Source organism: Diplotaxodon limnothrissa, linkage group LG8 (genome assembly GCF_057381915.1).
Source record: "Diplotaxodon limnothrissa isolate DT_005_m linkage group LG8, D_limnothrissa_male_GT1.1, whole genome shotgun sequence".
Lineage (NCBI taxonomy): Eukaryota > Metazoa > Chordata > Actinopteri > Cichliformes > Cichlidae > Diplotaxodon > Diplotaxodon limnothrissa.
Window position 1 is genome coordinate 28,856,718 of NC_140603.1, and position 22,744 is coordinate 28,879,461.

The following is a 22,744-nucleotide window of genomic DNA, read 5'->3' on the forward strand; positions in this document are numbered from 1 at the left end:
GACTTCCAGATACAGACGGACAAAATGGTGATGGCTAACCTGCTGTACATAGTAGTGGTGGACAAGCAGAGGAAGACGGCCATAGTGATAGACATAGCTACATCAGGAAGAAGGAACACGAGAAGCTGGAGAAGTACCAAGGGCTCAGAGAAGAGCTGGAGAAGGTGTGGGGGGTGAAGGTAACACTGGTCCCAGTGGTAATCGCAGCACTAGGTGCAGTGACTCCCAAGCTAGGCGTGTGGCTCCAGCAGATCCCAGGAACAACAAGGATCCTCAAACCCCAGGCGCCTGATAGAAGACCAGAGCTTGAAGGATAGATCACCCACAGGGGCGAGAGGGGGATTTTTTTGTGTTCCTTACATGGTGGAGGATGGCTTTGCCTCAATGCCAAAACAGAAAAATATGAACAGTCAGAGGTTAAAGTGGGATTTGGAGAGTGGGGGAACAATAAGATCTGTTATAGTGATTCAGCATGGGGAAAATACGAATTCAAAATCATTTCTGTTGTGAGCTCCAGTAGATTTTCTTAGTGGCCAAGCTATGATCAGCTGACCTGCTGCTTTTTGTAGATTTACACCACTGAATTCAACGATGTCAGCAGATGTTACACAGCTATCTTGCTTGAGTTTCATTTCCTCCACTAACAGTATACTGTATGTTCTCTTCATGCTAAACTGTATAAAGTTGGTATAGTGAATGAATTCAGTGAATGAATTGAAGCATCATCAGCTTTAATGTAAATTAAACTCTACTACACTTGATGAAAGCCAACACTGACAACACTTTACTGACAGTACTTTACTGTGAATTCACCACGTTAATGCAAGCATATTATAGGGATGTATAGCCTTCCTAAAATTGTTAATGATAAGGACTTAGAAATAATATTTAGTTATTGGAAGTCTGATTTTACAAATCAGAATTTATCTGTTGCATGATTAAAATCTGCAGTTTACACACCACGGAAAATAAGCAGTAACTTTGTGGTTTGTAACCTCAGAAGAGAGATAAGATGTTCCATCTCACGTTCAGCACAGAACCATGGCTCGGTTTCTGAGTGTCTAGATGAGTCTTTAAAAAAACTGGACAGTCTGGGCAATGAGCTACAAGAACATTTTCTAATTTAAGTCCAAAGACTCGTGCTGACAGATTTCTTTCTCTGTCACAGCAGCTTTTTCTTCATCACATAGAAAAACAGTTAAATATGTAACTTCTTTACACTGACAGAAAGGGGAGTTTCAGGTTAAAGCGGACTGTTTGGGTGAATGTCTGAGTTTGACACCCTTGATTTACTCGGAAGGAGTGCAGGTGTCAGTGAGTTGTAGTCAGCATCTAGCTACAGAAGAGGAGCATAAAGGGAGTAACTACATGACATGATGTTTTACAGCATTTCTATCAGCTCAACAACATCATCACACGAACTGCTTGTGTGCTAGCTAAAGGTCCAGCTGCTTATTTCACAGAGAGAAAGGAAAGAGAGCTAACTTCACTGAGAGACGGAGACAGATAAGAAAGACAGAACAGGACAGGAAGAAGAGATGATAGATTTAAAGATAAGGACTGCTCAGTGGTGTTTGATAAACTGGATGTTAAAGCTGACATGTAAGTCCTCACACTTAAATCAGATACTGGGTCTGTACATGTGACATGTTTTTCATATTGTGAAACATCAAACTGAAGTAGACTAACTGTGTTTTAAAGGTTGCATGAAAATCCTCTGCAGGGTTCCTGCACCTGCTGAATCCCGTTTTAACTTCCCATACTCATTTTCCTGTTTAGAGGCAAAGTCACCCTCTACAGTGAAGGCAACAGAAAGTAGATTTTTTTTTACATTTTTCTTCTTTTTCTCTGCTCATGTTCAACTTAACCAATTTAAGCTAATTACTTTTAGCAGAATTAAAATTCATACTACTAATATTGTTTCATCATTACATTAATGTAGCACATGGTTCAGTTAGCTTTGTACAAAAATAGCTGGCGCATTGAGGCATTGGTTGTTGTGATTTGGCACTATATAAATAATTGAATAGAATAAAAATGTCCTCCAAGGGGTTACTTTTTCCTTTCTTACTGGGAGTACATTTTAAAGTCTGTCCTTTTTCACTTTTACTTGCGTAAAGAAGTTGAATCAGTACTTCAGCTTTTACTGGAGTACTTTGTAACACTAGTATCTGTACTTCTACTTAAGTACAGAATGCCTGTACTTTTGCCACCTCTGGTCATCTCAAGAACTTTAATGGCTTGTAATCTGTCTCTTCATTTAGGATTTGGCTCATCTTGCAAGAAATGTTCCTTCCGGAGGATGTTTTTTCCTCCCCCTGCAGTCTTAATTTGACCTTTTAATAGGCAGGCAAACACTCGAGGCTGAAATTAGCTTCTTCGTCTGATGATGTGATAATTAAATTTGGTGAGGTCATCTGTACACAAAAAGCAAAACAAGCCCACACACTTCCTGTGACCTTTTCTCCCTGTATCATCTAACCCCACCCTCTCCACCCAGCTCCTTCTCGTCATCAAAAGTTGTTATGACGACCTGAGTAAACAGAAGAGCAGAGCAGAGACACAGCTGTGATGGTGGGGGTGGTCTATGTGTGCCTGTCCTACTTTACTTTGAACTTGGAAGGTCAGAGATGCCAGGCCACCTCTAGTGGTAGAAAGTAGAGCAGGGCGATATGACCAAAAATATTTATCACTCTATATACATTTGAAAATTTGCGATAACGATATAACTGACGATAGAATTGACACTAGACAAACTACTTTACAACTCCACAACTTTATTAGTGCAAAAAATCCCATCAATGTATTTTCACTTAAACAAGCAGCTGTTTTTTATGTGCATTAAAGTTATATAAAAATCTAACAGTGCAAATGCAAATTCCTTGCTGACAGTTTAACCAAAAGGCATTTCCAGCTGACATATCCTCAGCATTACCATGTATAATATCCACAAAACTTAAAAAGAGGTTATACACACACAATATTATGTTGAAGCACAGTACGTATCACTCCGCGAGGCTCCGGCTTACGATAGCCGTAATGCTCCGACAATCCATCAAGCGCCGCTTCGTAGCTTAGCAAAGTCGCACTAAAACATTTGACAGATTTTCGAGTACCACATATACCAAGCTCCTTAGACTCTAAAGACAAGAGTTTATATATATATATATATATATATATATATATATATATATATATATATATATATATATATATATATATATATATATATCAGTCTTCCCTTTTGTTGACATTCCTTAAAGTGCAAACTCTTGTCTTTAGAGTCTAAGGAGCTTGGAAAGAAAAGCGTCTGGACTTCTTTAAGTTGCTTGAAGACGTTTCACCTCTCATCCCAGAAGCTTCTTCAGTTCTAAGGTCAAATGGTGTCTTTAGACTTTTCGTATTCCCCCTCTGCCTCCCTGGGCCCAAGAAGCAACAGGCACTGCACCCAAAGCACCAAGGGCGGCACAGACGGATACCTTAGGTGTTCTGCGTCACACCACACATAGGATAAAGGCTGCAGTTAGTTTGTGCCTGTCACATCCCCTAATTTTGGAAACAAATTGGCTGGGGTTTAATAACCTTTTGGGGCAGTATGTGGGGATGTGATCACAACTTTTAGTAGCGTGTAGTGTCTGGGCTCAGGGTGACGCGGGGGGAGGAGACTCACTAGGGCGTCACTACAAGGGCCCGCCACCCCGTGAGAGATTAACCACTGGAGCAGTCTCGGGATGACACCCAACTCTCAGCCTTTGACCAAGTGATAGAAATTGATGGTCGGACCTACGTGCACATTGTATTACTGAATGATCCTAACAGAAAAAAAAAAAAAGAAAACCAGTTACCAATGCCTTTATAAAAAAACTGTTATATTTTATTTCACATTTGATAGTAACACACTGTTATTGGTTAATCGTTTGATATAATAAGAAAGTTTAATGTAAATAAATACATTAAATCAGATGACAACGTAGCTGACACTGTGTTTATAAGTATTAGGTCAACCAGAACTGTTCAAATTGGCAGCCACACATCAAGTCTTTATACAAACAATATTAAAATATAAAAAAATATATATAATGAAAGAAACAGTTGAATTAATATGAAATTATTGAATTATATGAAATATTATGGCTAAGTGTGCCACAGCGTTTCTCTTTAAACTACTTGGGGACACTTTTACTGGCAGGCAGTGATGTCACTGCAAGGCAAGATTCTGTTGCCATAGTCTGAGTTTATTTTGAAAGCTCACTTACAGAACTCGCTTAAACAGCTTAGAAAAGACAAGCACATGCATTTGAAGAAATATTCACTACGTTTTCCTGTTTGAAAGATTTTAAAAATTAAGATGAACAAGGAAACGAGAAAAAATACAAGTCCAGCAGATAAGAAAGGTCCAGGAGATCAAAGTAAGTAAACAAATACATCAAATCTGTGTAAAATCCCCCAAATAACAGAATCTACATTTCTAAAAATGTTGACACTCTGTGTAAAAATGAATCATTTGAATCCTGTGTTTGAGTGAAAATAGCAGAAATACAACATGTCTAATCAAAGAAAGGTTACTGGGGCACTTTGTCTTTGGTAAAATAATGGGACAAGTTTATTCTTGGACTCAGCAGTAAAAACAGACCAACAAGTGTCATGAAGCTCTAACACTTAGTAGACCTAGTATGGACTGGTGTTGCTCTGTTTTTATCAAAAGGATGAACTTGTTATTAGAATTTAACCAATCCTCATTAAAATGCCATCAAAATCCTTCCAGTCCTGATGTCGAGCACTCTTTTTCACTACTGTGTTGTTGTTGTTTAGGTAAGTAGCAAGCAGCTTGGCTTTTATACTCAGGTGAAGAGCAAAATGAACATTTAGGCTACAGCAGAGAGTCATTTGTGTCACAGCTGTAGTAAAACAACATGTGTGTTTGTCTTTTCAGGTGAATTCCAGGCCAGATACGTGGAGGAGCACCATCTTGGAGGAGGCGGCTGTGGAGCAGTGTTTGCTGGCTACCGGATAACGGATCGTTGCCCAGTAAGTGTTCAGATGGTGGGAGTAAGACAGGCAGTAACGCAGATAAGGGTTAATATCGTAAGCTGAGACGTGTGCTGTTTCACACCTTTAGTGATGCCATACGGAGGAAATGCTCACCAATGCTCTGTGTCTTTTAGGTAGCCATCAAACACATTCCAAAGGACAGAATCCCCATCAAAGTGACGGTAAGTGTGCAACACTTGAACTGTTTTTACATTCCTGGACTGAGTGCAGCGTTCACCTGTGGAACGTCTCTTCCTCATCATCCACTTTGTTGGAATATATCAGGGTGAAAACGCGAAGCGGGTCTTGGTGGAAGTGGCCATTATGCTGAAGCTTGCAGCTGAAGCGGATGGACCAGTGGGAGCGTCAGCACCCGTGTCTCTGCTGGACTGGTTTGACCTCGGCACAGAGCTGATCCTGGTGCTGGAGAGACCCGTCCCCGCTGTGGACCTGCATGATTACATCACAGCAAATGGAGGATGTTTACCAGAGGAAAAGGCCAAGGTAAGTTGACTGGAAGAGCCTTAGACTGTACAGCATTCAATCAAAACACAGAATATCAGAGAAGCATCAACCTGTTGACTCATTACTGTCTTTTTCATCTTTTCCAGGTCATTCTGAAGCAGCTGGTTGATGCAGCAAAGCACCTGGAGGATAAACACATCTTTCACCGGGACATCAAGAGTGAGAACATTCTGATTGAGACCGGCTCAGATGTGCCTCGTGTTCGTATCATCGACTTTGGACTGAGCTGCTTTGCTAAGGAGCGATCGGTGTGCCGCCTCTTCTATGGTAACATATTCAGCTCCTGCTCTTCACACATGTAGCAATTTGTGCCTTTTGTTTTACAAGAAATTGTCATTGTGTCTGTTTATTAGGTACAGCTATTCACACCCCTCCCGAATGTTACGGACGCAAAAAATACAGGGCTGGACCCACCACGGTGTGGCAAATGGGAGTGGTGCTGTATGAAGCGCTTCATGTGGGGGACTTTAATACCATGACGTTCCTCCAAAAGGAACTGAAATTCAACAAGGATCTGTCGCCACGTAAGAAAACGTCACGCTTCAACATTCACTGATGGCTTGGATCACTGGAACTATCATCTTCATCTGTTTTCTCCTTTCTTTCTCTCCAGACTGCCGGAACTTCTTGGACGCATGTTTAACCAACGTCCCGGAGAAGCACCCAACGCTGGGGGACCTCCAGCTTCACCCCTGGCTCAGATAAGCCCGTCTCTTTCACACACAGACACACACTTCATATCTTATCATATAAGTGTGATACATTACCTAACTTTCTTTTTATTAACTTTTTTACAGGAAAAGTGTGTTTTTAGTTTTTTTGGCCTATTCTAAATTTTGTTATCCTGGAGTTCCTGTAACCCCCCCAGCCATCCCATGAAAGGGGATCTCTCTTTGAATGGGCTTTCCCCAGGTTTCTTCCCATCGATCTGGCCCCCCGGGGAGTTTTTCCTCGTCTTCATAGAGAGCTTGGGCTGGGTCAGGAGCTCCATCAAAATTGGCCTAATTTGATTAGTCAAATGTAATAAAATACTTTAATTAATCAAATAAAATTTAGTAAAAGTCTGAACATTTAATTTCCATCAAAATAAAACTTGTTTAATTCAACTTTGGTGAGAATACTCTTTTATTACCATTTCAAGGATTGTTTTTTACCCAAAAAAGAAGAAAACTGAAAATGAATCAGGTTAAAGTTTAACTACTGGCCTGCATTTACCAGTAAGTACAAACTCTCCACAAGTACCACTTAACTCAGGTTTCCCACGGCACCTGTGCAGAGTTTCTGTTTATGACTGCGCTCAGGCCTCTCCAGTTTTGCCCCAGAAAGTGGTAAAAAATTATTTTTAATAGATCCTGATTACATAAAAACAGGTTTTATGGTTTGCCCTCATTGGCACTGATTTATTATTTCCATCAGTGAATGAGAAATGAAGACGCTGAAACAGCCTCAACGAGGCTTTTCACTTCTATGTATAGCTGATTCGACCCACCAACAGCAGCGAGGACTGGAGTGACAGTAACCCAGTGACGTGCGAGGAAACTTTCTGCACAGCCTCACAATTGGTCGACCTCTGATTCCATTCACGTGTTGCCAGGGAGAGGGACCCTCCACCCAAATCACACACATAGCGCACTCCCTCCTATGGTATTTTACTAATTCACACAGGAATGCACCGTCCAGTTGTCAAGGGACAGAAGAAACTGAGCTTTTTTTTTACAAGTGTAACTTCAAATATGTTATGCAATCATTATTTAACTCTATACACAAACAGATATCAGTGTGTGTGTGTATATGTAAGGACATCATATCAACAATAGGGTTCAATTTATCAACAATTTGATTTTGTCTTCTTTTTTGGTTCTGAACAGTCTGTCACCAAATAACAACATGAGCCTCAATTTGATTCTTACGTTTATACAAAGTATGATTTCTACTAAGATTTCTTTTTCACCTTTTCAGCAAATTAACTCCAAGGTTGTGTATACAAGTGGGAAGAGAGTTCGTATGCATAACTGTACAAAACAATAATTACACAATTCTTCACAGCATCTTAATATGTGCATTGTTTACACAACATCTCTATTTAATTATTAAATCATCATCAGTACCTTTATTATGAAACTGCTGATTAAGCTGCATGGTTTTCTTCACCACAATACACAAAAGATTTTAAAGATTTCATTCAGTTTAATTTTATTGTATTTGTGCAGCTCCAATTCACCACAACAGACACCTCGGGGTGCTTTGTATTGCAGGGTAACGACCCTGAGATATATGAGTGAAATGTCCAACAAACAGACGAACCCCTGCGAGCACGGTGGAGAGGAAGAACCTTTCAGCAGAATCAGGCAAGGGGAGGGGCAGATTTCTATGTGGTCTCAGTGCATCATGGGAAACCCACAGCAGCATATCAATGAGGTCGCCTGAGATCTCCCGATCCACCCCTTAATGAAACCAGTTATAGGCCCCACATATGGGTGGGCTGAAATTTGGCGTTCTATTTTGATTTTTTCCAGCATTTTTGAGCCCTCACAACTTCTTAAGCACAGGGGACACGTTTCTATTGCTGGAAAACAATGCTTCTCTTGCTCTACATCTTTTTTATTGAAAATAAGAGCCGTCATACTGAGGCTTAGAGCTGAACAGTGGGAATTTGGCTTTAAACTGTGACACTTGGAGTGGGTTTAAGACCCAAGTGTCATCGAGGACAGCTACGGAATCCATGAAGCGTGTTTGAGGCTGGTGTGGGCGAGTGGGTGGGCCCGGGTGACAGAGGTGCAAGAGCTCGTAACTCACACACATGGTCAGCCAATCAGCAGGGCCTGTGGGGGCAGAAAGCCGGTAAGTTACACTTGGAAACTAACAAACACATAATAACACAGAACGGACAGACAGCAGAAGACAGAAGGAGTCACGAGAGGAAACCTCGATCTCTTCTGCAGGATTTCAGCTGAACCCGAGACCAGCTGACTGAGCTCCTAAGGTAATGTGCTCTGCTGTGACTGGATGTTTGAGTCAGACTTTGCTGAGCTGGAGGTGTCCTCACTGTCAGGTCACAGAGTAAGAAGGACGTTTGAGGCTGATGGAAAGTTTAGTGATAGTTGCAGCATTTCCAGAGTCTAACATGTTGATCTTGCATGTCCTGAAAGTCTGATTGGCTCTTAGATGAAGCTCATCTGTAGATAAAGCCTGGTTAATTCCATATTATCAAAGTAAAGCTCTTCAGGTATCCATTCACGCAGGCTCTGTGCGAGCACTTCCAGGACAAGTGTGGCCTCTGTGAGTGGGAAGAGTGTCTGTTTTGATCCCCCTGTATTCGCTGTCAACATGGCGAGCCCTGAGGAAGAGAGACTTTGACAGCTGGACAGCCTCAGTGGAAGGCATGCAACCGCCCCTCTGTGCGCTATTTATATTCACCTTGCCGGGCTTACAACCGGTGTCCCTTCATTCACACCCCGCCACGGCAAATGCCACCACATTAAAGTGCTTGTCAGCTACAAATCAGTGGTTTCTACTATGGCTGAATTAATCAGGGTTCTTGTGTTGCAGGAACCTAAAAGTAAGGCGTAAAGGATTATTTTAGACTCAATTACTGCCTGATATTACAACCTGGTATTTGTCATATCATATCTGCCATATCTTGTGTAAATATGACAAAACTAGGGTTGTATAATTAAGGATATAAGAATGAAATAGTTTTCCTGCTTAACATAAAAATGTAGGATAGATATTTAAATAATTAATGAAAAAATAAAACATATTCACATATTCATACATATTTCTCAGTGGTTCCAACTGTTGAAATAAAAACAGAAAAGATATCCAACATCACACATTTCCGTACAGTATACAGTATATTCCTGATCATTTTATTATAGGACAACTCCTGGCTTTAGATGATGATTCATTTGTTTTACAAAAAAACGGATGGATCCATCTGCACATCAGGGAAAGAAATGAGCTGAGCAGCACCTAAAAAATCTGATCTATAGTGACCCCAAGTGGTTAAACTCCTTACCTGTGCAGGTGTTGTCCCTAAACAGTCGATTATAACGAAAAAGCAAACTCAGTCTATTATTTTGTTCTTGTATAAAATTAAAGCAGATTTAGGGATAAGCATTTGCATCTGCTGCCGCTCAAAAAGCTCACATATTAGTTTTCTTAGACAGGCCTACTGATCATAAAATGCTTCTAACCTTGTTAGAAGTCTTTTTAAAGCATTTAGCTTCCTTATACTCTAACTTATTAGCAGCCAAGCAAGACAAATATCTCCCCATTCACTACAAGGGTTGGGGACCAAATTATATTAAAATATTCAGGATGAAACCTGCTAACTTTGGTTATTCTCAGACATTTTATCGCCAAGAAACAACAAATGTATCCATCTTTTATCCGCGCACACGGTCTCTTAACATTATTCTACATAGTGCAAACACACACCTTTAAAGTACTAAAAGAACAGGGTCCATTCTGTGTGGCCAAGTTATCCACACCAGGGTTTTTAGTAGGATCTGACTTACTTCAAAATACTCCATATGAAACTTACTGTTTTGGTTTCTCTTCTTTTAAACATTTTTCCATCTCCTTCTCTCCTCCAGTTCTAGATGCCGACCGACAGCGACAGAGACATGGCCATACCTCGGTTGTTTAACTCCAGCACACCCTTCATCATCGTGGCCGGCGGATCTGAGATCTCGTTTCTCACCAAAGTGGACGATAATCAGGGATGCGAGGAGGAGAAGGACTCGCTGGTCCAAGCCATCGGCCCCCACCTGAGTCAAGTGATGCAGCGCGGCACAGCCAAGCATGTTGTCACACAGGGGCGTGAAGTTTCCGAGGAGAATCCGTGTGTTTCTATAGTCGCGCAGGCTGAGCGTAAGTAAGACTGAGATCAGATCTGAGTCAGGACTGTTTTACATTGTTTTCCTTTTTGTCTTAGCTACTTGCATCCTTCTATTACTTTGGTTTAAAAAAACACACAATGAAAGCACATGTAGAGTACATCCAGCACAGGTCTCCAGTCTATCATGGGGCTGCACAAGACTTAATGCAAGCCCTGAGGGGCCAAAAGACTTCATGTCAGCACAAGATGAGTACTTCTTTAATCAAAGGGCTTTGATCTTGCTTTTAAAGAGTAATGACTAAAACAGGCTTAAAGGTTTTCAATTACCTATAATTGTTTTGAGTTGTACATCAGCACTTTTCAGGTTTGCAGAACAGCTGCTTATGCAACCGAAGATCACTAATGTTCACTACCAAGTAGGTGTATTAAAGAAGTGGTGCATTAGCTCCTGTTGTGCAAAATGACATAATAGCAGCTAAAAGCTTCCAGAGAGGAATGCAGAGAAACCGAAGACAACATTTTTACTGTTACACCTCTGAATGGAAGCATGCAGTTGTAGCACATGGACCAGTTAAAAGGTCCAGGCTTTTTCTCCATTTACACATTTTCAAATCACGTTTATGAACTTTAATCCACAACGAGACTTCTCTAACTCTAACTCCTACTGTTTCTCTGTCCCAGGAGAAGACTTCCAGGAGTTCAGCCCGACCAACACTCAGTGCCCCTACTCTCAGTCTCGCCTCCTCCAAAAGCACAGGTAAAGAACACAACACACATTACCTGTGCACAGGCTTAAATGCCCTCCATGGCCAAAAATATAGGATACAGGTATTATATGGCTTCCATTTAGCTTGTACGTGAGGGTTCAGGGTTCTTTATGTGCCTGGGTATGAAGGAAGCTTTTGTGCTCATGACCAGCTACATATTTGTATTCATAGACAATAACAAGGTTTTAGCTGTGCTTTTTCTGTGTGCATGAGACAATGACCTCTTCCTGCACTTTAAATAACTCATGTGCTCCAAACAACATTGTGATCAGCTGGATTTTAAAGAAAGCATTACGCTTTCTGTGTGAGAAACCAAATTTTCATACTTCTTCTCATTTGCAGGACTCTCGGTAAGGAAGCCGCCTTTGTGAGCGACTCAGATGATGAGAACTTTGAAACAGCCACCAAATTCCCGCGCTACCACCTCCAGAGAAAACAGCGCCGGAAAACCAGAACCACACAGAGCCTGGAGGAAGGGGAGGAGCCTCCTATCATCCAGGGTCTGTGGGTGCAGGAGATTGATTGGCTGAAATCAGCAGACAGAGAGACGACTTCATCAGCTGAAATCATACCTCCTCCTCCTCAGTTTACTGACTCGGCCTCAGACCCCTGCAGAGACTCGTGCATGTGTGACAGCTGCAGCTGTGCAGACGTTTGTGACTGTGTGAGGAGATCAGAGGAGGCGTCGCCGTCAGAGGACCAATGCAGATCCGTAGATACAGAAGACACATCCAGCACCGACCACAGAGGAGGCTCGGGCTCTGATACCGACTCCGTTCGCACTCATGAAAGCGACTCAGACTCGTCTTATGACGTTGATGTTGGCACACAAGGCATCATGTCGACCTTTGACCTCATGTATGTGTCTGGATTTACCCCTTCCTCCAATGCAGGATGGAATTCTGACTCTAGAGGAAGTGTGCAAAACTCACTGGGAAATTCAGAGTATTCCCACAGCCTCAGCACTGAGAATACATCCCAGTGTTCCTTTGGGTTTGATGACATGAGTGACACAGTTTTAGATGAGCTGAGGGGCAAAGTGGCACACATACCAAAGCTGCTTGTTTCAGCTTTCTGCAGAGATTTCATCAAACAGATCCTAAACAGCTGGAAAACATCAAAACCTGCAAACGAAGGACTCATATTTCATGACGTAAGACATTCACATCCAGTCTATCCACACTGTTTTTGTTTATGGACAGTAGACAGCAGAAGCAGTAGTATTCAGTCGCTGCAGGCTGCATCAGTGCAGCATTTGGTTCAGCTTCTAAGGAGATGCACATCAGGTTACCTCGTAGCGTTTCACAAAGACTCGGATTTAAGTAAAAATTTCTCTTTAACCAACAATAATGAATAACAATGTTTTTAATTCATAATTTAGTAAAAAATGAATGAAGTGTAAAAATCTGTGACATCTAAACTCTGAATGCAGACGTTTCACCACTTAAAGGTGGAAACTTTTACTTCGTGTACAAGATGTGAATGTTTAGAAGCTAAAGACACATTTAAAATACAATAAAAGTTATGAGCCAAAAGAAATCAATAAAAAAATAAAAATAAATAAGGTAACTTACTGTTAGCAGTTCTCCAAATGGAGAAACCTTTGCTGAAGAGTGGCCTCTGCACCAGAGGGAACAACGCCAGGATGAAGAACTGTTAACAGTAACTTGGTCTAGATTTGAATACTGGTGGTGAGGTAGGTGAAGTGGCCTGAAGGGAAGGCTCATCTGGGATTTCAGCGCTTAAATGAGGAAGACTGGCTGTAAAAGGTTTTTTTTTATGGGGGATTTGTGATGTAACTCGTTTCCCTTTTTCTCTCTTTGTTTCATCAAGCATCTCCAGCCCAGCAGTTTTCAGTACAGAGAGGGAGAGGAATACTTTGTCCTTCATCACATCCAGAATGGATCATATGGTGATGTGTTCTGCGTTCGTGACAGAAGCACTGGCTTCAAATGTGCTGCCAAGAGGGTAAGCCAAGATCCGCTGAGTCAGTCATTACAATCCAGATGTGCTCCACCCGGGAGGTTTAAACTCCCGAGAGCTGACATGCTGATTTTATTTAAACTGATTTCTGTTATTTAGCTCATTGTTGGCCGTTCTTCTCAGATTCCACTGAGTCATTTCAGCAGCGAGGAGGTGAGCACATGGAGTGCTCAGAACTCTCCTCGAGTCGTGGAGCTCTTTGGAGCTGTGAGGGAGGGGCTTAACGTCGTTCTCCTCATGGACCTGAAGCCAGGTAACCTAACTACACGCTACAAACTGCATAAAAACCGTCTGAGCAGTCTGAGAGAGTAATCATACTCTCCCAAACCCCATCAGCTTGTTTAGCCCAGCTTCTAAAGGAGATGAACTGCCTACCTGAAGATCTGGCCCTGCATTACCTTCATCAAACACTGGGGGCGCTAGAACACCTACACCAGAGAAGGGTGGTTCATTTGGATGTCAAAGGTATGTGTTCTGTTTTTGTATAATGACTTAGATCTGAATGATAATATGTAGAAATTAAGAGAATTCAAACCCTCTGGACATTTTAGAGTGACCAGTGTGGTCCTAATCATTTTATATATAGGATAAATCAAATGTGCAGGTGTATGCGGATGTATTCAGGCATTTTACTTGAGGAAGTAAAAAAATATCAGCAAATACTCTTAAAAATAATCATTAAAAGAAAACACTGAGAAGCAGGAGCTATAAGCGTCTGGCCTCTTTGCATTATTCACTGAGTAGATAAAAACAATAATGATGTCATGCTTTATTTTTAGGCAGTGCATTTTATAGCAAAATTTTTCTTAATTTATAGAAGTTGCTAAAAAATAAAGGACACAAATATATAGGTAGTACTTTTATCTTTAGTTCATTATACACATTATTTAGGCTCATTTTGACTTTAACTTGCAATGGAGACTTTTACTTGTTTTGGAGTATCTTTCTACTGAGATAAGACGTGCTAAACTCTACCCCGAGTTTTTTGTGAGACCCCAAAGTACCTTTGCAGAAATTTTATATAACCAGTAGAACATACAGAGAAAAGAGCTCAGCGAAGCCTCAAGCTGGTGGTTGTGCTGTCAGCTAACATCTCCTGTGATGGTACCTAATCCTAAAGGGACACCTCACCCCTAAACCCTCGGTAATCCCTGCTCATACGATTGAGCAGGAGGGGTTTGCTCACATTAGGCCCCTCTATTGTGCTCTGAGCTCATGTCTAAAAGCTTCGCTCATCATACATCTGTCAAATTACCCACTCTCATCATATCAGATAGCACAAAGTTCCTGTGCTTTTTTTGTAGATGGTACCTCATTCTACCTCGAGATGGCCGTTCACGCTTTAGCCCCCCCATGCACCCATCACTCTTACAGCCTCTGACAGCCTCCTGCTTCTCAGTCAACTGTTTCATAATGAGCACCCAATGAAAACAAGCTGTCCCACTGAATCCTGCGTGTTGATCTTATTCCAGTTGACAATGTGCTGCTGTCTGCAGACTGCAGAGACACATTCCTCTGTGACTTTGGTCTCTCAGAGACTTTAGATGACAGTGGATGGAGCACCAAGAATTTCAGGGGTAAGTTGATCCTCAAAAGTCTGAAATAAACTATGGTGCAGTTTACAGATGACTAACCTTTTGGTTCAAACACCATGATTTTTATTGATCTAATTAAAACACACACACATATATATCACAGCAAACTGTCAGTCTTTTTAAAATCTACTTGTGAAATGATCTACTGCTTAGGTTCCCATAAATACACAAAAAGGAGTTTGCAATGAATAAATCTGCCTTTCACCATCATCTTTCAACCTTTAAACATTCATAACTTTAAAAGATAGCATGCAATATTCTTAGCCTACCATGTTAGCATTCAAAGATTTGCAACAGTCTTCTCAGTATTTGATTATTAACCACAACGCTGGACATATTTTGACCTCTACATTGTTGTGAGTGGCTTTTTGAGTTTAAAGACTTTTAATTCATTTAACGTTTGTGAATGTAGGAGCTGCATTCCCCGGCACAGAGACCCACATGGCCCCTGAGGTGGCACGAGGGGATCAACTCTGTGCCAAGGCGGATGTGTGGAGCAGCTGTTGTATGCTACTGCACATGCTCAATGGATGCCAGCCATGGATACGTTACTATTCCCATCCACTGTGTCTCCAGGTAAAAATCTCTTATTTGCTGTTTGTGGAAAATCAGACAGTTACAGGCTGAATGGGACAAAACCACACTTGTGTATTCATCTGTTTTAGATTGTCAATGAGCCTCCGCCTCTGTGGGAGGTGCCATCCAAGTGTAACAACTTCACAGCTAAAGTGTTCAGGGCCGGATTCCAGAAGGACCCCGAAAGAAGAGCGTCAGCAACTGAGCTCAGGAAGAAAACCACCAAGGCCCTCAGAGCAGGTCCATGTACCTTATGATCTTCTAATCATTTAAGTGTGTACAGTTTATATTACATTAGAGTTGTGAGAGCAGTGAAATCATGGCCCACAAACTAAAATGAGTTTAAATCACGATACAAGCATTCAAAGCCTTTAGAGAAAAGCTGCATGTAATCACCAAACACATAAAATTAGCCAAAATAAAGCCCATCTTATCAAAACAGCTTTTTGAGACAGTAATCCAGTAATCCATGCCTTTGTTACATGTAGGCTGGATTATTGTAACGCACTTTATTGTGGGGTTAGTGATGCATCCATTAGGCGTCTGCAGGTTGTGCCAAATGCTGCAGCACGTCTTTTAACTGGAACAAAAAAGTCTGAGCACATTACCCCCATTTTAATTTCACTCCACTGGCTACCTGTACATTTTAGGATTGTTTTTAAAATTCTCTTATTAGTTTTTAAATCTCTTAGTGGCCTGGCCCCCCACCTCTCAGAGCTACTACAACCATATACACCTGCCCGTTCCCTTAGGTCCGCCAATCAGCAGCTCCTTAAGGTACCGAAAACTAAGTATAAATTTAAAGGTGACCTTTTGCTGTAGCTGCTCCAAAGTTGTGGAATGATCTGCTCTTGCACGTTACACAGGCCTCTTCTCTTTCTGAGTTTAAAAGTCTCCTTAAAACATATTTATTCGCTGAAGCCTTTGGCACTGTTTAAGGGGGTTGACTCAATTTTTGACTCAACATGTTTTATTTTATTTGCGTTATTTAGTTATTTATTTTATCTTATTTTATCTTATTTTTATTTTATTTTTACTTTGCTTATGCTATTTGCATGTACAGCACTTTGTGAACTCTGGTTTTATGTTAAAGTGCTTTATAAATAAAGATGATTTGGTAAAACAAATAAAACAGATTATATAATATCTCCAAGAGGGAGTATCTCCTGAGGAAAATAAAATAGGACCTGTATCCAAATCCACTTTTTGCCAAAGAAGGGACTCAGCTGTCTATAGATGCCAAGTATTTTAAGCATATTGTGACACTGCAAATTATTTTCTCCACAGTTGGAGGTCTGAGTTCTTGGTCCATGAAAAGCGCCTGTGAAAAACTGTATCATGTCCAGAACCAGAATGAAGATGCTCGCTGCTCTTTGTCCCATCAGATTCAGAATAAACCATCACATACTGGCTCAGCACCTGCTATGTACTGGGTGAGCCCCTGGAGAACTGCAGCAGTAGACGAGGACAGCAACGACTGGTCAGAAGGAAACTCAGACAAAGAATCTGAGTTGGAGACATTTTGCTTAACTGGGGAGTGGGACTCTGAGCCAAAACCACTGCAGGATGATTACATCACAAATGACAAAGACTGGAAGACTGGGTCTGATTCAGAGGTAGATATATACATGGCGGAGGACGAATATATTCAGGAGAAGTGGCTGAAAACTGACAAGGACTATGAGGGGGATTGGGAAGAGGAAGGAGATGAAGAGGAGGAGGAAGAGTGGGATTCTACCGAGTCCACGGAGTATCTTCGTGCTCTCCGAGGCCTTTTCCCTTTACTGCAAAAAAGTCACCAGATAGAAGAGAATTCATGGGGATCAGAAGCAGAGCTGGAATACCTCAGAGATGGTGAGTCATAAAACAACTCATTACTAAAGCCCCGAATCATATTATTATTATAAATGTGGCTCAGATGAGGTTACAGAGCTCTTTGTTCTTCGTGTCATATTCAAAGATACACTTTTAAATGGGACATATTATCCTCTTTCTGTTATTCTGTCATTTATTTGCAGTTACAATGATGGACGCTCGTAGTCTGTTTATGTAAACCTAATCCAAAAATTCCAGCTTCAGACTGCAATAAACACTCGTTTTCATGCATTTTTAAACTCTTGGTTCTGCATGATGTCACAGAGACAAGATATCCCTAATATGGTCATTTCAGGCACACATCCACATGATCTTCAAATGTTTTGTTTATGGGCACAGCTAATCAAACAAAGTCGGTTTAAAGGGACTGGAGCTAACTTGGCTTGTTTCAGACAAGGTTGTCAAAGCCTCATCAGTGTCCGCTAATAACAGAAACTTTTCACATGTTGTCCTTTACTAGATGTGACTAAAGGTACCAGAATCAAGACCCCGTCCCCTGAACCTCGAGATGAACCACCATCCTGCTTCAGCTGCTCTGACACATCGCAGATAGATGCCTCAGAGAAGGTGAGTACCCGTGCACGAGGGATGTAGCCAACCTTGACGTCACTTACTGGTTTGCAAAGTCTTCGCCATTTTAGCGTTTAGAAACCAGACATGACATGACAAGCTTTGCTTAAGGCGCTTCTTCACTGGCTTGAATTTTGAGACTGTTACGCTACGTCCATCTTTTACATAACAAACATGAGCATGCATGCTTCGTGTGTACATTTATGTACAAAATAAAATCCTCCACAAAAGAAAATCTTCTTTCTTATTTTTAGGACTCTGATCACTCGTCTGATGACCTCAGCTCTGGCATCTTTTCCTCCTGCAACAGTCAGACTGATGCGTGCTTGGAGTGGTTAGCTTTAGCCAATCGGCCGTCCTCACAGTGCTTTGAGGGTAAGATGGCAGGGACGCACCTCTGTGCTGATCGAGGGCTGTTGGCAGAATTTTTCTAATGCTCTGACATTTGCAGGTATCGATATCTGGATAGAGGACCCCGAGGGCAAGTGTTTGAGGATACGCGAACGTAGGCGGATCAAAGTGGGCCATGTTGCCATAGGCATTAGTGATCAGGTATGAGAGAGTTTTAAGATGTCCAGAAACCTTTTAGCCATCAGACCGAGGTTTCTGTTTTGTTTCCTCAAAGTGTATTTTGGTTTGCTTTTTTTCTCTTTTCTTATTTCCGGAACAGAAAGTGAAATGTCCCGAAGTACAGTTAAAGAACAAAATTGGGGAAGTTTAGATTTAAATCTGTAACTATCTAATGAAAGAACAAATATACTAAATTATCATTACCACTTTGCAAATACATCTGACACCCAGTCAGCCAGAATCCATATGAATAATTACACCTGTCGCTCAGATCTCAGGGAAAGCCTTCACTTTGGAGACTCTGGACAGGAAGACGGTGTCCTTTGAACGAGAGATCAGAGAGTCTGGTCTGTGGCTTCGCTGTGTTCCTGCTCCTGACAGATGCCAGCACTGGAGGTGGAGAGTCAGAGACGGCAAGCTCGAACTTCGAGAATGAGACGGATATTTTCTGTTCTCTGTTGTTGTTTTGGTCTTTTGCACTAATTTAATTTGTTTTTTCCATTGGGAAAAGCTTTTAAGCACTTTAAAACTTTTCTCAGTGCATTTACACATAGCTCAACATATATAATCCATTTTGACAGAAAAATGGGCAAAAAAGCTTAAACACGGGAAAAACAAAGATACCAATCAAGCACTTTATTAGGAACACCACACTGGGTTCAGGTAGGCCCTCTCTTTGCTACCCAACAGCCTCAGTTTACTTCCTGTGTTGCCAGAGTTGTTCTTCTGGATTCAGACTTGCTGGTTAGGACGACGTCGACGTAGGTCGTCTGAATTCAGTCTCATATTCATAAAACCACATTTAAGATGAAGGAACCATTAGAAGATGACTCCTTCCAGTGTGACTGGTGATTGTTGGTAATATGCTGGCAGAAAGAGACCAAGAAAACATTCCCCATGTTATCCCACTGACACCAGCAGCCTGGGCAGGTTGGCTCATGCTGATTTTGACCTACCTTTTACATGGCGATAGATCCTTGCTGCATTTCTGCTATCTGGACTGTATGTGATAATCTCACCATCCTGTGTTTAGATTAGATTACATGTTTTTAAATCCAGTGAATCACATTATTAACAGGAGCCGTCTGAGACTCCATATTCCTGCAGATCCACCAAGGCTGAAAATTCCCTCCATGCCACACATGAACTGAGTATGCACAGGATCCGTTTTTTGTTTTGTTTTTTTCCTCAAGGAATCCCAACACAATTTCTCATTTTTGTTCTTTTAGTGTGATATTTTTTATGTATTTTTGTAGCTGTAACACAAAATATCCAATCCTTCAAACAATGGTAAAGGATCCCTTCAAAATCTCCCAGATCCAGACCTGAAATGATGACCACTTTGAGGTTGTGCAAAGTCCCACAGCTGGTAAAGATGCACAAACAAACCGAATCAACTGCAAAAATAAACTGTAATTTGTACTTAATAACTACTTACATGTCCGTTACCTTACCGAACCCCAGTACTTAGCTTATACTGCTGTGTTAAACCAATGTCATAACCTACACCCAGCCTGAGCCGCTCCCTACCAGAAATCCAACAACACATTGTAGGAATCCAGACCTCAGCCCCTGTGTTAGGTCTGTAGTGTGAACACAATATATTGATGAGCACAGGAGTAATATTTCTGCAAAATAAAATGTAAGAGGGATTTACATGTACCTAGCTTGCTCATTATGCAAATACAACAGCTAATATGTGGAGATATGTTGTTTACCTCGTTTTAATAACTGTTAGTTTTGTCATGCTCACCTCTTTCCTTCATTTCAGCAAAGTGTTGTTGACATCTAAACGTTGAGCTCTGACAGGATCATCTCTGTTTTCACTGGTGTTAGCAGAGCAAAGCAGAGGAACGAGAATAAAAGCAAACATTATGGTCCCATTATGGTCAACCATTCAGCACAGCACTGTAAATGAAGCTTCAGAGTTTCTGCTGCACTGGTGCCACGTGATTGGCTAACTGAATAACCACTATCACAAGCAGGTGTTCCTAATAAAGTGCTACTTGAGTGTACAAATAAAAAAAAATTGATTTTCAGGTTAAACTGTTTCTATGTGTTTTAAGTAAGGATACAAGTAGTTTACACTCCAAGGTTATAAACGTGCTTGAATAAGAAATGGTGTTGGTAGGGCTGTAATAGGTTGTGACATCTGTATTTTTTTATTTTGTGTGTTAAGATTGTTTCCCTCTTTCCGTTCTCCTGCTTTTTTTTTTTCCTTTTATGGATCACTAGGAACAAAAAAAAATCCGTTCTCTGTATCTCTGTTTACTTTCTGATGTGGAAGAAAGAGTTTGTCATGTCATCTGTTTCATTTAGAGTTTAAATGGCATGAAGCTCCTTAAAATGATGTGTGTTTTCCACAATATACAACAAGGCTGGAATCTCTTGGTACTTGAATGTGTCTTACATTTTATATTCTAATAAAAAATGACTCAGAGGCACAAAAGTTGCTGTCTTCTGCTCATTTCCAGCTATTGCCTTTCCCAGTGGTTTCTGACTTGGTGTCATTTGAGAAAGACCAGGATTAGACCTGCTGCACACTGTAAACATTTACAGCACTGATAACGAGGCCCAGCCCTATAAAAACAGATGCTGTTAAACACGTGAGGCTCTTACATATGACCAGGAAGGTGTATGAAAACGGTCGCCTCAGCCTGATCCTGTTCATTCATTAATTGTAATATAGGTATTGATCTTATACAAATTGTTTTTGTACAGTATAAACTGTATTTGATAAATATCAAATATAAAAATGTTTCTGTCTGGGCATGAAATATACAATTTTGTATTATTTGTATTTGAAATAGTTCAGCTAGAGGTTCCCACTGAAGAGAGATTCATGTTATTAAATGAAAGTAACTGTACATGCGACACTCTTTGTGACTATAGCAACTAGCTGGCTAACCTTGGCTTGCTTCTCATTGACATCAATGGCAAAAGTGCCATAAACCCAGACCAGTGCTTGCTTTTTGTCCTTGTGTGGTGTTAACTGTTTGTTGACATTGCTAATTAACAGACTTTCTACCCTAAGGTTAGCTGATGATCTCACTGTTAATGCTGTGAACAGAAGAGTGGTATTCAGACAAGGTTCACATGAACAAGCACAGCCATCTTTAAACTTTTTGTGGAAAATTCAAACTGACTCACTGATGTAAAGGTCACTACAAAGTCCCATTTTTTAGTTATGTTACAAACCCTTTAAACTACGAATAAAAGATGCTCAATAATTTATTATTAGACTTTTTTTTAATGTATTGCTACTGTAAGGCCCACAAAGTGTAAAAAGATATATGCTTCAGAAAGTGTAGTTGACGTGGAAGTGCCTTAAATATGCATTCTTTCTAATGACCAGCAGGGGGCGACTCCTTTGAATGCAAACACACTTCCTGAAGTTTTTCCTTCCTTGATCTGTGCCCTCAGTAAAGTCTTAGCTGGTTGTGCTATGTGCTTATGAGCACAATCAGCTAATTTTAAGTCATACTGAAAAACAACATGAAGTTTCCTCTTTGGCTCATGACTTGTTAATCATAAGATGGCAATCGTTGGCCTGTGGTGTCCACTTTTTTCAAAATACCAAGATGGCAACAGTAAAAACAAAACACTCATCTTGAGTCACCAGCGCTTCACTAGCCAATGGGTGATTACGATGACTACACCCATCTTTTATATACAGTCTACAATAAGGCCTCACATTTCCAGCTTGGTGCTTGAGGAATGTGAAGCTTCTGAGTTTTCTTTAAACATTCCTCCAATAGCAAACACAGCCAATAATAATTGCAGACATCAGGTGCTGTTAACTGCTGACAAGTGTGATTAATTACCATTCTAAAAGTTAAACCATAAATGATTAAAGACAGTGGTTGTGAGACTTGCAGACAATGAATTTATTCATGATAGCCTGCAGCCTTGGACTAATCATATAATAGATAAATGCTAGCATTTCTGTGTCAGCAATTTGAATTAACACAATTAAAATAAGTCAGGATCTAAAAAGAAATGTCAGGATGTCTCTTCAATAGAGTCCACAGGAAGGATTTCACTGGTTCAAGTCTTCAAAAAAAATGCAATTAATCAGATTATGAAGAACGAGATGGACAGTAAGGCCTAAAAGTTGGGATCAGCCAGGATCTTGAGTCCCGGCATGGAAAAACGGGCCTCTAAACAAATAAATGTTAGAACTCTCCACCTCTCTCACACAATTGGAAAGAGTGCTGGAGAGGCCTTCGGTGACCCCAGTGATCACTAGGTTTTACTCAGAAAATGTGCTTAAAAGTAAAAGCAAATTAAACATCCATAAAGATGAAAAACGATCAAAAAGTAAATCAAAATGACCACAAGCAAACATAGAGGAAAAACAATAAACTAGAAACAGATTTTTCTAATGTTGTGTTTCTGTGTTTTGTTTT

At 40.8% G+C, this 22,744-nt stretch overlaps 2 protein-coding genes across 2 annotated transcripts; both read left to right on the forward strand.

The window, feature by feature from the left end:
* The first annotated feature begins 5,262 nt into the window (after positions 1–5,262).
* Positions 5,263–6,261, forward strand: LOC146627130 (serine/threonine-protein kinase pim-2-like). The gene is made up of 4 exons (XM_085361062.1): positions 5,263–5,535; positions 5,643–5,823; positions 5,910–6,080; positions 6,170–6,261. Exons 1-4 carry the CDS (start codon positions 5,356–5,358, stop codon positions 6,259–6,261), a joined length of 624 nt encoding a protein of 207 aa, XP_085217188.1. The 5' UTR covers positions 5,263–5,355.
* A 2,014-nt stretch (positions 6,262–8,275) lies between these two features.
* map3k14b (mitogen-activated protein kinase kinase kinase 14b) lies at positions 8,276–20,759 on the forward strand. The gene is made up of 15 exons (XM_085361638.1): positions 8,276–8,539; positions 10,155–10,431; positions 11,081–11,156; positions 11,509–12,319; positions 13,000–13,134; positions 13,273–13,402; positions 13,486–13,614; positions 14,622–14,726; positions 15,157–15,320; positions 15,410–15,560; positions 16,608–17,174; positions 17,656–17,762; positions 18,020–18,140; positions 18,217–18,317; positions 18,607–20,759. The coding sequence occupies exons 2-15, from the start codon at positions 10,161–10,163 to the stop codon at positions 18,769–18,771; spliced, it is 3,033 nt and encodes a 1,010-aa protein (XP_085217764.1). The 5' UTR covers positions 8,276–8,539; positions 10,155–10,160; the 3' UTR covers positions 18,772–20,759.
* Positions 20,760–22,744: the final 1,985 nt, after the last annotated feature.